General features: G+C 38.8%; 2 protein-coding genes across 6 annotated transcripts in view; both read right to left on the minus strand.

Moving 5' to 3' along the window:
* Positions 1–15347, minus strand: part of Unc-76 (fasciculation and elongation protein Unc-76) — a 29610-nt gene that overhangs the window by 11827 nt on the left and 2436 nt on the right. The window contains exon 1 of one of the 2 annotated variants that reach the window (XM_064699424.1): positions 10923–12040. The exons of the other annotated variant lie outside the window; for it this stretch is intronic. Coding sequence (XP_064555494.1) covers positions 10923–11485 — 563 coding nt within the window. The 5' untranslated portion in view covers positions 11486–12040. Of the gene's footprint in view, positions 1–10922; positions 12041–15347 lie in introns of those variants that run through there. 2 annotated transcript variants of the gene reach the window in all.
* Positions 1–15347, minus strand: part of Klp10A (kinesin-like protein 10A) — a 35979-nt gene that overhangs the window by 8397 nt on the left and 12235 nt on the right. For 2 of the 4 annotated variants that reach the window (XM_064699413.1, XM_064699412.1), the window contains exon 5: positions 14206–14771. The exons of 1 other annotated variant lie outside the window; for it this stretch is intronic. In XM_064699413.1, the coding sequence (XP_064555483.1) occupies positions 14454–14771 (318 nt within the window). In that variant the 3' untranslated portion in view covers positions 14206–14453. Of the gene's footprint in view, positions 1–14205; positions 14772–15001; positions 15345–15347 lie in introns of those variants that run through there. One more of the 4 variants, XM_064699414.1, reaches the window with a different exon arrangement.

Raw genomic sequence — 15347 nt, forward strand, 5'->3', positions numbered from 1 at the left:
GAATTTAATTGTGCTTGGTATTTCTTAAGTTTTTCTATTTTGCATCATTTTGTTGTTGTTCGATTTTACTTTCTTCCTGTCGCAACGACTTTCTAATGCGTTGGCACAAGAGTTTCATCTCGATAATAGTTAATTTTCGGAGTGACCCTTTATCTCTGCCTCTCACTGTGTTCACTTTCTTTTAAAGAGAGCAAGGAGTTCTTTATTTATTTATTCTATGAGCTGCCTCTCTTCAGCTTGTTCTGATTATTTAGTTATACTTTCAATGCTCCGCTTTGCTGTCTTTATTCACCCCTTTGCCTCTCCCAGTCTCTCTCTCTCTTTTTAATGCCACCTTCTCTAATTTTTTTCAGCTTAATCTCTTTTTCCTTCTCGCTCTCCCTCCGATTCCCTTCCACACACTTTCTGCTTTGTGCTTTGATTTCGTAAACGTTGTGACTTTTCTCTCATTTTGCTGCTTACTCTCTCTCTCTCTCTCGCGCTCTCGCTCTATTTCTCTCTCACACACTTATGCACAGACGCTTGTTTTTTTGCTGCTTACTCTTTCAAGAGAGCAGTTGATGTGTCAATTCTGCTTTGTGCTTTGCTTTCGTAAACGTTTGGACTGGCAACGAAAGAAAGTTAGAACTTGACTTCGAATTTAGATTCTGTTATATATTATGTTATATTATATAGTTAATGTACATTTGTGCTAAATGTTTTATAAAAAGCACTTAATAGCTGACTTAAGATCAAAGTAACTGGGCAAAGCACATTCAAAATTGATAACGTATACTAATAAATAAATGAAGAATACTATTTTTTTGTTAATTTTATATTTCGTTGATAATATGTTCACCTAATTAATTAGCAAAAAGCACTTGCAATTGGCACGTTATATTCAAAGTGCTTTATTGATTCGCCCATTTATAATTGTAAATAATTTATGCAACGCTTTAGCCGTGGATGTTTTGTAGCCTCCAGCTTGGATAATGGCTATGGGTTTGGCTTTTGGGGCTCTGCGCTGCGGTTCGTTCACACGGATTTTCACTCAAGCGCAGCCCAACATTCACATGTTTTATTTTCGGCGTTAGGCAACAGAGGGGGGGGGGGGGGGGGGGCGCGCGAGAGAGCGGGGGCAGTGCAAGTCATGGGCATAACAAATTTTGTATGCCCTGTAAAAAGAGCTTGTGCGTTGTAATGCATACAAAAATAAACTTAAAAAGTAATAAAATAAATTTCAAATGCAATTGTCAAGTCGTGAATGAGTCGGTCGCCAATGTTGAGAGAGCTTTCGAATAAATAATGTAACGCCTCGATATGAGAGTAAATATTGTATAAAATATATGTCGGAGCAGTTAAGTTATATTCCTTGTAGTTAGGCATATTGGTAGCACAGCAAATCTCGAGGGTCCTTCTTCGAAAAGGGACGATATTCGTCTCAATCTCAGATTTTTCTCTGTCTGTTAGTACTGTTAGTCAACACTGAACACTTAACTGAACGTTACACAACACAGTCTATCAGTTTTTTACTTGACACTCGATCGTTAACATTCAAACATAATAATAATAATCGATCCCCTATATATACAAATATATATATATATATATATATATATAATTAAGTATTTACTTAAAATAACAATTCTATATAAATTGAAACATGTGCAAATGTCTTGAAAAACCTGAAAAAGTGGCTTTATAGACAGATGTGCCAGCGCCATTGTAAAAGCCTAGAAAAAATATAGAGGAAGACTGATAAGTAAAGTCTTTAGAAGAAACCTAAACATGCTCAACTAAGTAGATGACATAGCTAAAAGACCCTTAGCAAAAAACGTGGCAACGTATCTGACACAGAGTAACACACGGTGGGGGGGGGGGGGGAAGCTACATTTCAATACAATCATTGTGCATTGTGCAAGAGTGTGAAAGTTTTCGCTGGGCCCAACGATGATTATACCCAAAGCCCAGACATAAATTAAAAGTAAGTAAAATACATATATGCATAAATATATGTGTATATAAATAAAAAATATAAATTTATAAATCTGTATATTGATGTGCTGCTGGATTAGTTGGCTAGTTGGGGAAAAGGTGGCTGAAAATTGAAACCGAAACTAAACACGAAAATGCTGCAAACACACATCAAAGCGCATTCTAAATTTAGTTGGTTCAAACTTTGCGTTGGCATCACACAATGCACATGCAGATACATAGATACAGATACAGATACAGATACAGATACAAAGATACAGATACAAAATGGGGACAGCAGCGTTGACAAACTTAGCGTTACGTTTGCCTCTTCTAGTTTTTGCTCTCGTTGGCCTGATAATTCCCAAGGGATTGACTCCATGGCAGTTAGTTATTTTTATTTTGCTGTGTTGTGTTTCGTTTTATAGTTAATTATTGTTATTATTTTCTCTCGCCCTCTCTCTCTCTCTCTCTCTCTCTCTATTTTTTATAAATAGGCCATTAGCGGCAGCAGCGACGGGGGGCGTTGCGTTGAGCGTGGCGAAACGCTTCTTTGGCTTCCATTTCGAGCCAAATCAGTTTAGAGCTGAGCTGTCAGTTATGTGGCCCACAAATACAAACGGCCCAAATGGCCCAAACGGCAAATGTGGCCAAAATTGTAACTGCGACCAACTGGGCCAAACTAATGTTCATTCTATATGGGCAATCAATCAATCAATCAATCAATTAACAAAATCTGCAAATTGTTGCCCAACTAGCTCAGCTCAAGCAAAGCTGACAAACAATTCAAGAGATTGTTCATAAGAAGTTCTTATATATATATATATATATTCTGTATTCTTTTCCTTGTTAAATACATTTGCATTAAGCCATTTTCCATATCTCTCTATATATATATATATATATATATACCTTATTTCCATGTCTGTCTGTATAATATATATATATATACTTATATATATATTCCCATATACGATGCCCAATTCGTCCTCATCATTTCTTTGGATATCTTTTCCCATTTTAATAATATTTAGTTTTCATAAAGCATAACTCGAAGATTATATTCAATTCCGACAATTCCCCTTAATTTCATACACTTTTGTATGCCATATGTAAAAATTGCATAAAAATCGGACTTTAAGCACCGAAGCTATGTTGGCAATTTAGCCTATTTAGCTTATTTCTAGCTAAATGTAGCTATTTTTTGGTAGTTCGTCAACTGATTTAGCTATTTCTGTGCAATTCAATGATAGCCATAGCAAAATTTTATCATTAGTCCTGCTTGCCTATACTCCTATATATATATATAATGTGATATATGTACATAAAGAAATATTATATATTATTAGATTTCATAAGAAACCCATTTCAATAAGTATTAAAATATGGGAAGCTGAAGCTGAAGCTGAGTTATTGAATTGTAGCTCTTTTGCAGCTCTTTGTCACATCTCTCATTGATTGCCTTTTTCAGCGACAACCTAGGGCAATTGTAGGCGAGAGAATGGGAGGGGGTGGAGACGGGCAAATGAAGTGCCAATTCAATTTGGCACAAACCCTTTTCAATTTCAACAATTTATGTTTTTGCTACTTTTCGTAGCCGCCGGCTTGGCGATGTCCTTGACAGCCTTTTTGTTCGTTTGCTTTCCCTCTTCGTCTCTTTTCTCTCCATTTCTCTGTCGCTATCTTCATATTTCTCGCTCTTTTTCTGGCGTCTATTATTGTTGTTGTTGCCGATGATGTAATAGCCAAGCTTTGTCGATTCGCTGTTTGGGCGTGCGAGCCTCTGTAGATTAGTCATATGTATCTGTATCTATAGCTGTATCTATAGCTGTGTCTATAGCTGTATCTATAGCTGTATCTATAGCTGTATCTATAGCTGTATCTATAGCTGTATCTATAGCTGTATCTATAGCTGTATCTATAGCTGTATCTATAGCTGTATCTATAGCTGTATCTATAGCTGTATCTATAGCTGTATCTATAGCTGTATCTATAGCTGTATCTATAGCTGTATCTATAGCTGTATCTATAGCTGTATCTATAGCTGTATCTATAGCTGTATCTATAGCTGTATCTATAGCTGTATCTATAGCTGTATCTATAGCTGTATCTATAGCTGTATCTATAGCTGTATCTATAGCTGTATCTATAGCTGTATCTATAGCTGTATCTATAGCTGTATCTATAGCTGTATCTATAGCTGTATCTATAGCTGTATCTATAGCTGTATCTATAGCTGTATCTATAGCTGTATCTATAGCTGTATCTATAGCTGTATCTATAGCTGTATCTATAGCTGTATCTATAGCTGTATCTATAGCTGTATCTATAGCTGTATCTATAGCTGTATCTATAGCTGTATCTATAGCTGTATCTATAGCTGTATCTATAGCTGTATCTATAGCTGTATCTATAGCTGTATCTATAGCTGTATCTATAGCTGTATCTATAGCTGTATCTATAGCTGTATCTATAGCTGTATCTATAGCTGTATCTATAGCTGTATCTATAGCTGTATCTATAGCTGTATCTATAGCTGTATCTATAGCTGTATCTATAGCTGTATCTATAGCTGTATCTATAGCTGTATCTATAGCTGTATCTATAGCTGTATCTATAGCTGTATCTATAGCTGTATCTGTATCTGTATCTGTATCTGTATCTGTATCTGTATCTGTATCTGTATCTGTATCTGTATCTGTATCTGTATCTGTATCTGTATCTGTATCTGTATCTGTATCTGTATCTGTATCTGTATCTGTATCTGTATCTGTATCTGTATCTGTATCTGTATCTGTATCTGTATCTGTATCTGTATCTGTATCTGTATCTGTATCTGTATCTGTATCTGTATCTGTATCTGTATCTGTATCTGTATCTGTATCTGTATCTGTATCTGTATCTGTATCTGTATCTGTATCTGTATCTGTATCTGTATCTGTATCTGTATCTGTATCTGTATCTATATCTGTATCTGTATCTGTATTTGTATCTGTATCTGTATCTGTAGCTAGCATTTGCAGCTACCTAGATACCTTGGTCACACGAAATTCAGAGCCATCCGCCTTCAGAATTTATCAGAAATTAGCATTGTCATTAACTGTTTAATAAACCATTTTCCTTATTCAATAATGTGGCTTGCATTATATATAAAAAACTAAACAGGTACATTACAAGAAAAAAATTATTTTCGTTAGCTTTCCAGCTGCCATACATAGAAATTGCATTGGGAAACTGAGACTGTTTTTATAGAAAACGAGAAAACCCTCTGCGTATATACTGTACGAAAACTTATACCTATACCCAGTTTGTTGCATCTAGCTCTCATAAAGATAGAGTTTGGTTTAAAAGAAAATGTCCCAAAATCGATATTTATCGATATTCCGATAATGGAAGTATCAAAAGCAAAGTACGATAAACGCGATCTGCATATGGTATGCGAGAATGTATAATTTTTAGAATTTAGAAGTCCCTAGCTTTTTTAAATAGATTCCAAGATCGTCGTCTTGATTATCACATTTACACATAAAGCACAAGACAGCATACCCTTTTAACCCCTTTTCAATGGGTATTTGTAGAGTAATACAATGATTATTAGAAATTCGAAAATTTAGGCAAATACAAAGTCAGCTGTCGAATCGCAGAGCTTCAAATAGCGAGTGACTACTGTACAGTAGTGTATCTACAGCTATATCGACATAATGCAGTACAAGAGCTGTATGTGTGTGTGTGGGTGTGTGTTGTGGGGGGAGGGCAGGACAATTAGCTGCAAAAGTGCACAGTGCACAGTGCAAGAGGTTAATGTCCTTTGGCGAATTTCGCGCTCGGACAGGAAATGCCTTTCGAGCAACCCGAATAACAACAGCAACTCGAAACCCAAAACTCGCTTGGGGTCTAACGGCAGGCCTTTCGACTCCTGCCTCGACTCCACCACAACCACCCACCCTCGCTGCCCCCTGCTTTCTGCTTTCCTTGTTTTCGTAACACGCATACGCCATGTTGGCATGACTCATTTGACCCTCAGCGAGCAGGCGGCGGGATTTGGCGTTCAGGGCGGTTGGTTATTGTTGTTGTCGCTATTGCAAAACTACCCCCGTCTATATATATATATAATTTTATTTTATTGTTTTAGCTGTCACAACGCCGAGTCAGGCTCTGTGTTGCTTTTAAGTATACGTCAGCAGCCACTTCCTGCGAAGCTCCTAACCCCCCACCCCCCTTACCCCACTCTGCATACCCCTCTGTGTTATACAAGCACTCAATTGAGTATTTATAGTAGTTGGTTAGGAGCAGCCACCTTACATAATTGATTAAACCGAACGTAATTCGATATCCAGTCACGAGGCAAGCGACTTCAATAAGGGCTCTTAACTTGTCTAAAAAAAATATAACTAGGGGTTAAAGTAAACAACTTATTGCTAATTTAACAGCGAATTTGACAGACTGGTAAAGCAATATGCAGTATCAAAGAATTGCAACCATTATTTTTTCTACTTTTAAGTTTTAATTGGCGAAAAAATAGTTGGAGCTGGCAAAAATATATTTAACTGCCAGCTAAACTGCCTGGTAAATAATAAATAACAGCTCAGTTGTGTAAAATATGAACAACACATGTGACGATAAGTTCAAGTAGGCGTCGAGTATAAAAATCAGCCAATTTAAGCAGCAAACTTTTTTTTAACTTTTTCGTATGCCTAAAGGGCAGGCAGATGAGCTAAAAGGCACTTGAAAATAACGCAACACATTTGACATCATGACCAAGTAATTTGTCAAACTTAAAAGGCAGCCTATTTACAATCGAAATGATATAGACTTGTTGCATATTCATGAGGCTAAACTGCCTGTTAAATGTGCACCGGCAGATTTGCTAGGGGAAAGGGAGAAAACTCTAGATAAAACATCATGACAAGAGTAATTGTCAGGTTTGTTCGGCAGCCTTCTGACATCACAGAACCCGCAGAAGCATGGCATATTTATGGAGATAAACTGCTTGGTAAATGTTAACATGCGGATAAACTAGAAGAACATGTAAGACAAGCAAAACATTTGACAACCAGCCAAAAGTATTTGTCCGACACAGAATTCAGCGAGTTGTTGCATATTTATGGAGACTGGCTGTCAAAATTAATGGCCCACACATCATGCGATAGCCAGAAATGGCAGCTCGTATTTACGGCGCTTCTTGCAAGCGATTTGGCCAAAACGGGTTTCGGCTTTTTGGGAGCCTCTGCTGCGAACAAGCGCTGAGCTGCAGGCAGGATTTGGCGACAGGACATTGAACTTAGGCGCAAAGTAGGTCGCCAGCTGGAAGCCAGCTGCACAACTAACCGTTCCAGCTTCAGTTCCAGCTCCAGTTCCAGTTCCAGCTGCTGTCAATTGCATCAGCGACAATTGCAGGCAAGGAAAATTGAAGAAAATGAAAAGAAATTGCAATCAAAGAAAATAAAAGCTGATTATGTCAACATGGAAAAAACAAACCCGGTTTAGGGGCGCGCTGCAAGGAGGGGAAATGCTGGGCGCGTTTGTCAAATGCAAATCGCTGGCAAACCGGAAAGCGGATCCACAACTGTTAACCAACTGACGGGTCAGGCCATATGCGGACAGCGGACAGCGGACAGCGGACAGCGGACATGGCACATATGGCCAGCCTTTAAGTGGCACACAAATGCGGTCGTTTTAATGTCACCGCCGCATGAAACAACAACAACAACAACAATAACAGCAATAACAACAAACGAGAGCCGTACACTTGGTTATAATGGGTCTATAAAAGCGCTGGGGACAGCAAATTTGGTATGCGGCTACTCATATATATATTATATGCAGCTCAGGTTTAATCCAAAGTGCCGCAAATCAATACAAAAAAAAAAAAACGCATCAGCACGCCGAAGAGTAAATACCCTTTGCAGTCAAATAGCTTAAGGGCTTGCAGATATACTAAAAGACATGTAAGGCTAAGATAGATATTATATCTTTAATATAATAACTCGATCTTTGGCCGATACTGCCTGTGGGGCTATACGATGTTTTGATCCGATTTTAAGCAGATTTTGCCTTTATGTGTGAGGTGCATAATGGCACCAATAAATGTCCAGATTGGTCCAGATATGTCTTGAGAGACAAAGAAGCTTTTCATATATTCAGCTATATGATATAGTGAACCGATCCGAGCAATTCCTGAGACGCTAGCTTGCGTAGAACAGGTAGACATACAGCCTGGCATGGCTATATAACAGTTCGTGGAAGTCTCCTGCTGTGCGTAACACATGTTATAACAGTAAGAACATTGCATTTGCATATGTATAACGGTTCGTCGAAATCTCCTGCTGTGCATTACACATTTTATAATAACAATAGCCAAGAACATTGGTTTTGTATGTAACCAATACAAAAAGAACACTCGAACAATCTGCCAAGAAATGCATTTCCCAAGATGTTTTCTATGCCATTCTATTCGCTCAGTGTAGTCTTAGTTACTGTTGTTTTTGTTGCTGTGGCTATTGCGACGAAAAAAATGCCGCAAAAGTTTGCCGGTTTGCAAATGTTGCAGTTGCCGTTGTAGTTGTTGTCACTGTTGTTGTTTTTGTAAAATAAACAGCAACAACATAAGAACATGTAAAACTGCTACAGCGCTGCGAGGCAGAAGAAGAAGAACCTTTCTACGCAGCAAATCATGTCACACACGCAGATGGGGCTGCTGCACACACACACACACACGTGCACGCAAACACAAACGCACCTACACAATGCTCGACCTTCGTTCAAAATGAGAGCGTGCGAGAGCGAGAGAAAGAGAGAATATTTTTAGTAATGTGTAACGTAAATATTGACAAAGTGCTGCCTGAAGCGACAGACTCGTATTTGACGCGCAGGTAAACAAGAACAAAAACAAAAGAAATAAAGCGTTGACAAACACAGTTATGTAGATGACGGCAGCATCAACCAGCAACCAGCAACCAGCGGTGCATTTCGATGCATCAGCGACAGCAGTGCGTAACGATGTGAGCAAGACAGCCCAAGCCGCTAAGCAAAGCAATTAAAGCAGTGCATCATCATGCACGTAGCGAATGCCCGAGCGAGCGCGAGGGTAAAGGGTGTTAAGTGCTCGCTCTCAACGTCAATGTTAACCTGGCGTGGGAAGCTGATAAAAGCAAGCAAGCAAAAAGAGAGAGGAAGTGAGAGCGAGAGCGTGCAAGGCACACATTCGGATGTTGCCATACAGTACGAAAACAACAAAAAAAAAAACAGTTTTGAGTGTGAGTGTGAACGTTGAGTATGAGTGCGAATTTTTAGCCGCACTTTCATGAATAGCCCAATTCAAGTACTCATGAAAATTGTTATAGAGTGCATCTTTTGGCACGGCAAATGAAAGTGCTTAAGCGAACGTTTGCTTAATTGCAACTATATTTGCATTCAGATTTGCGTGTATCATTAAACTCATAATTCAGCCTCGCTGCACATTATGCATCAATTTCAGTCATGAATATGCCATGTAGATTTATGAATACAATTTGAATATGTGCATTTGGAATAATTGTTTACGACACATGCACAGCCGGGCAGAGAGCGGCAGAGAGAGGTTCGTTAAGTTGCGAGCGATTATCAAATTTATTGACTGATGTCAGCGCGAACAGCAACAACAACAACAGAACAGACATAATATAAATTTTGCTTTATTTGCGCACAGTGGCAACGCTCTCACTCTCCTTCTGTCTCTCGCCTTCTCACCCACTCACTCAAGCTCTCTGCACTTCCTGCTCTCCAAGGCAAAGTTTAACTCTCGACTTTCCAGGCAAATGCACTTTCAAGTGCTTTTATCAGCGGTCAACGCCGCTGCCGCTGCCAGCGCCGATGCTCATTGTTGCTGCTTGTTGCTATGATTTATAATCTACGCAATGGGAAACGCAGCCAATTCCAGCTTTTGAATTGCTTTGCTTGACAGCGCTGATTGCGACTTCCCGCCTACCGCCCATTGCGTACAGAGAGACAATTGGGCCACTGTTTATCATTGAGTTGATTATTTTTGACGGGAGGTGGTTGTTTTTTTTAGGATGCGCTTCCGCGAGACGCTGAGACGCCTGGTCAAGGGTTGCCTTTCAATTGGGATGCAGCATGCTTCAGATGCAGCAATCGTCTCAGCGGCAGCCGTCATCTTTTATCGATCCAACAATGTGCCATCCCCCACCCCCGTCGCTTCCACCCGCCTGGCAGCGACAGGATTACGTCGTTATGTGGCGCCAGGGTTGGTTGGGTTGGTTGGGTCTGACGGGCGCGGCGGTGCGGGGGGCGGGCGGCGAGCGGCTGGTGGTTGAGTCTCAGGGTGGCTTAGCTGGCGCATGCGCCGTAAAAAGCATCGCGCAATGCATTTTATGTAACTTTTATAAAAAACTGGTTCACAATTGAACCGTTCCAGAGAGCGTGGCAGATGCACCTTAAGTTTTGGTAAGCTGAGCTTAAAGCTTTCAAAGCTGCTCTTAAGGGTTTAGGATAACTGTAAGTTGTGCGCAGTACGCAGCTTAAGCCAAGCTTCCAGTCGCAGACAGATCTCGCAAATTATAAGGCTCAAGGAAAGTCTAAGATGAACCAATAGGTGCTAGCAAAAAGAAGCCAGAGAGTCGGAGTAAAAGTTGTTAGATCAAGTGGAAAACCGAATGCCTTTGGTATAAAAGTCACAAGCTAAGCTTCAAGCTCGTCAAAATAAGTTCCAGGCCCTTAAAAAGCTTCGTTGCCAGTTGCAAGCTCCACGAAAAGCTCGATAAACACAAACCTAGCGAGTCAGAGCTGAGCTCAAAGCTTTTGAAAGCTTCTCTTCCAGCCGATAAAGGAGCTAAAAGTGCAGTTAAAACCGCTGCAAAGTCGTAATTGAGCACAAAGCTTTGAAGTCCTCTCTTGAGCCAAGCTTAAAGCTTGGCGAAAGTCTCAGCTTGAAGCGGCTTGAACAAAGCGTTTGAATAGATTCGCATACTCACTGGCATTCATTCATGATCTCCTCCTGGCTGCGCACCTGAACCGGTGCCAGCTCCTCGACGTTCTCCTCGTAGTTGCCGAAGCATTTGGTTATTTTCTCATCGAACGTATTGACCAAATCCTCCAGACTGCCGCCGAAAGTCTCCGTAAAGTTGTCCACATTGTCAGCGCCGCGTTTATCCTGGCCACCGGACGACATATCGGCCAGGCCCAATTCCCCAAGATTGTGCGTATTGCAATTGGGGCTTATGTTGCCGGCGGCACCGGCACCGGCACCAGCACCGGCACCGGCGCCACATCCACCTCCACCTCCTCCGCCTCCGCCATTTTTGCTGATGTGCGCATCGCGCACCGCATCCTCGAGCAGACGCAGCTTGTCCTGCTGCTGTTGCTTGGCGTTGCCATCCTTTTGATTCCGATTGGAGCTCAAGTTCAAATTGAGCGTATCGTTGAGCGCATTCTGATTGGAAATAAAATCGCAGCCACCCCACTCGTCCGTCTCCTCGAACTTCGCCAATGGAGCCTCAAATTTTAGCTCGGCCATTTTGGTGCCGAGGTCACGCATGGCACGCGGCACACGCAGTTGGGGAGGGGGGGGCGGTGCTGGGCGGTTTGTGCGGTCTTCACACAGGGGGGCTTAGATATTGGTGGCTGGCAAAGATATTGCGAGCGATTTCAAATTAAAAGCAGGCTCTGTCGGACTGCGGTTTGTTTTTGTTATGGGCTACTTTTAAGAGACACAATCACACTCGCACACGCACACACACACACACAGGCGCACCTGTGTTGGAAAAATTCGCAACCCCTATTTAATGGCAACGCAAACGCACTTGTGTCACCCACCGTGCTGTTCGGTTGAGTGTTTGTATATTTTGATAGCAAATCTTGCTATTTTTTTTTTTGCCTTAACACTGCTGTCTGGTCACAATAAACAAAAACAACTGTTAAAAAAAGACTGTCGTGCGTTGAACACTGTTTCTATTAGCTTAATAAAATTGAATAACGAACGTTGATGGCTGTTATTGTTGTTGTGCACGCAAACGCAAACGCAAATAAAATAAACACAGCAGAGTCGACGAAACGCGCAACACGACGGTAGCGACGAGACCAAAACACAACGAAGATTTCTTGCGACTGCACAGCAGCAGTGTGACCGCATGCGATAAGCAGCAAAATGCGCACGTTTATCGAAAAACGCTGAATACTGCACATTATTATAACAAATTCAAAATAGCAGCCACGGTCATTCCGCGTGATATATTTATTAATTCTCGCGTAAAAACAATGTATGCATCAAAGACAATGCGTTATTTTGCACTTTAGAACCTAAATTCTTGTCAGTCAACAAAGCTGTTGTCATCGATATGATATGGCGCATTTAACAATCGATAGCTATTCAAACACTTTGCAGCACTACTAGGCTGAGCGGGCTTATTTAAATGCTGCTAATGTGATTTTGCTAATTGGAATAATACACAACACAATTCCCGCTTTTCAATACCAATTCCCAAGAACAACATTTGTTTATACTCAGTTTTATTACAATATAAATTAATATTTATATTAAATAATACATTTATTAGATTCAGAGTCCTAACATTTTGTTTTGTTTTGTTTTTTTTTTAATTTTCCTTTTGTTTATACTGCGTAATATCGAAGCACTCTGCCCAGCGGCAATATTTGTTTTATTGTAATTCTGTTGTTTCATTGTTTTAAACATTGTTTTACTTTTTAATTAGCATTTGGGTCAAAAAAATAGGGTTAGTTTTTTTAATATATATATATATAGTAAGTAGGCCGCTTGTCTAGCCCATTTTCTGTGGGTTATCTTTTAGTGCTCTTGAGAAATGCATTTAATAACAGAACTTTAAAACATTTGGGAATTTCGGTTAAATATCTTAAGAGAAGCACATGCATACGCATGTGTGTGTGTGTATAGATATGCAAATACATACGCACACACTCACACACTCACACACACGCACACATACGTGTGCATTAAGGCTAAGCTACATTTTCTTTCAGTTTTCTTTTAGTTTTTATAATTTGCTTAAAAGCAGACTTTCTTTTGGGTGTGTGTGTGTGTGTGTGTGCGTGTAGGTGTGTGTTCAGTGTCTTTTATGTCTTTGTTAGATAAGCATTAAATATAAAATAAATATTAGTACATAATTTAAACGCTAACAAGAAATGCAAAAAACATTATCTCCAATCTCACAACTGCACTTAAAGTTGATTTTCCTTCTTTCAATGCTTGCTAAAAATGAATTATAGATTTATATATATATATATGTATATGTAGAAAATAAAACGAGAAAAGTTCGACTGGAAAATGGCGTCTAAATTCTTCTTGAATCAACAACTAAATTAAGCCAAAACAAAAAAAAATTATTATAATAGTATAATAGTAGTCAGTTAATCGAAAGTATTGTTTAAAAAAAAAATTGATATTGATATTTTTATGTTTATGTTTAATGAGTAACAAATATATATAGCAATACGTAAATTGGTTTTGGTGCGGGTATTATTTTTAATAAATTAATACAAATTAAATACAGTTTTTGTGGCCCTTTTTTGTTTTTGTTGTTTTTTGTTTTTAAATAAATACAATGTGTAATTATCAAATAGTTGTAAATTGTAATCAGACAGCAAGAAATTGAATGGAATCTCATATTATGTTAAAAATATGTTTAGTATTATTATTATGTATATATTATTATTATATGTATAAAAATAAATGTCTTTTTCTTTTGACACGAACAAAAAACGCATTTTTTAGGCATATTTGCTGAATTCTGTTGTTCTTTAACGCCAATATTATATAAACTGTGCATATATATATATATATATGTATGCAACATTTGTTGTTCTTTTGTAATTGTTTTTAAATTGTTTCTATTGCTACATTTTTATTGTTGCTTTCAATTTCTATGCGCGTGTGTGTATGAGAAAGAGAGAGAGAGACAGAGAGAGAGAGAGTGTGAACGAGTTAACAGTTAAATGGATTTGCGTGTGCAGCGGCCTGTCCTTGTTCGCTGCAGCGGCGTTCAGTGTTGCGAAATGCGTGAAGTCTTTTTCGGTTTTTTTCTTTTTCAAATAATGGGAACAATGACAAATTCGATATTACTGGGAACACTTTAAAAATTCTTCGTTTTTCTTTTGTTGTTTTATTGATGTGCAGTTGAAAAAAAATGCCCCAAAATAAAAATTTTAAAAATTTCTAAAAAAAAAAACAAACAAGAGAATGTTTTGACAGTGTGCGCGGGGGGGGGGGGGGGGGTGTATATATGTATGTGTGTGTGTGTGTGTGTTTGGTTTATCTAAAAATCAACTACATATGCCAGCCAGCGTATTTATGACAAAAGATTTGGGATATATGAATATTCAGTTGATAAGAAACGGAACAAGCGCAAAAAAATAATGCAAAAATACTAAAAAGCTGGCATAGTGGTTGGGTGTTGTTGTTGTTGTTGTTGCTGTTGCTGATACTGTTGTTGTTGCTGTTGCTGTTGCTGTTGTTATTGTTTGTTTGTTTGTTAACGCTTATTAGTGGGCTTAAAGTTGCAGGACAACATCTCCTCCTTGGCCAATTTGGTGCGATATTCGGCCATCATATCACGGCATTGTATGGCAATATCTAACAGCGTGGAGAACATTGTCTCGCCGCGCTTACAATACGCATCCTGATCATAATCCACATAATTGGTTAAATCATATAGGGCCTTCGAGTCGGCTAGGAAATTCTCCAGAGTTGCGTTCACGCTGCGATGAAATTCAACGACCATTTCCTCGGTCTGTTGCAGATCATCGATAGCCTGATGTTGTACAATTAGCTCGTCCGACATTTCGTGTTCCTGCAAGATCGATATATAACCGATAAATCAGTATATACATACATATATATATATACATATACATATATACACACATGTGTGTGTGTGTGTGTGTGTGTGCGAATATGATTAAAATGAATGCCATGCTTTTTGTCGTTATCGAAACTTTTATTTGAAACATTCGCTGCATATATACATATATATATATATATATACATATATATATATATATATATGGTGGTGGTATACATATAGATAGATATATATACACACATAAACTAAATAATCGTTAGAATTTTGTTGCTCCACTTGTCAAATTGATAATTTTTCATGTTTAGCATTATAATTAAGATTTGGGTCATATTTGGTGGCTTGCTTGCGCTTGGTTCTCTCCAGAATTTTGAATGGATGCGCTTCCAAAAACCATGATAAAAGATATATATATTATATATATACATATATAAATATATATATATGTATATATAGACATATATACATTTATTCATACATGGATACGATAGATATATAGATATATGTATCAAACGAATAGTTCTTCCTCGTATGCATTTTGCCTGTGCTGATTTTGCGTTCGATCTA

This window comes from Drosophila montana, unplaced genomic scaffold (genome assembly GCF_035044405.1).
Source record: "Drosophila montana isolate Dmon_TW-CO22-7 unplaced genomic scaffold, ASM3504440v1 contig_920_1, whole genome shotgun sequence".
NCBI lineage: Eukaryota > Metazoa > Arthropoda > Insecta > Diptera > Drosophilidae > Drosophila > Drosophila montana.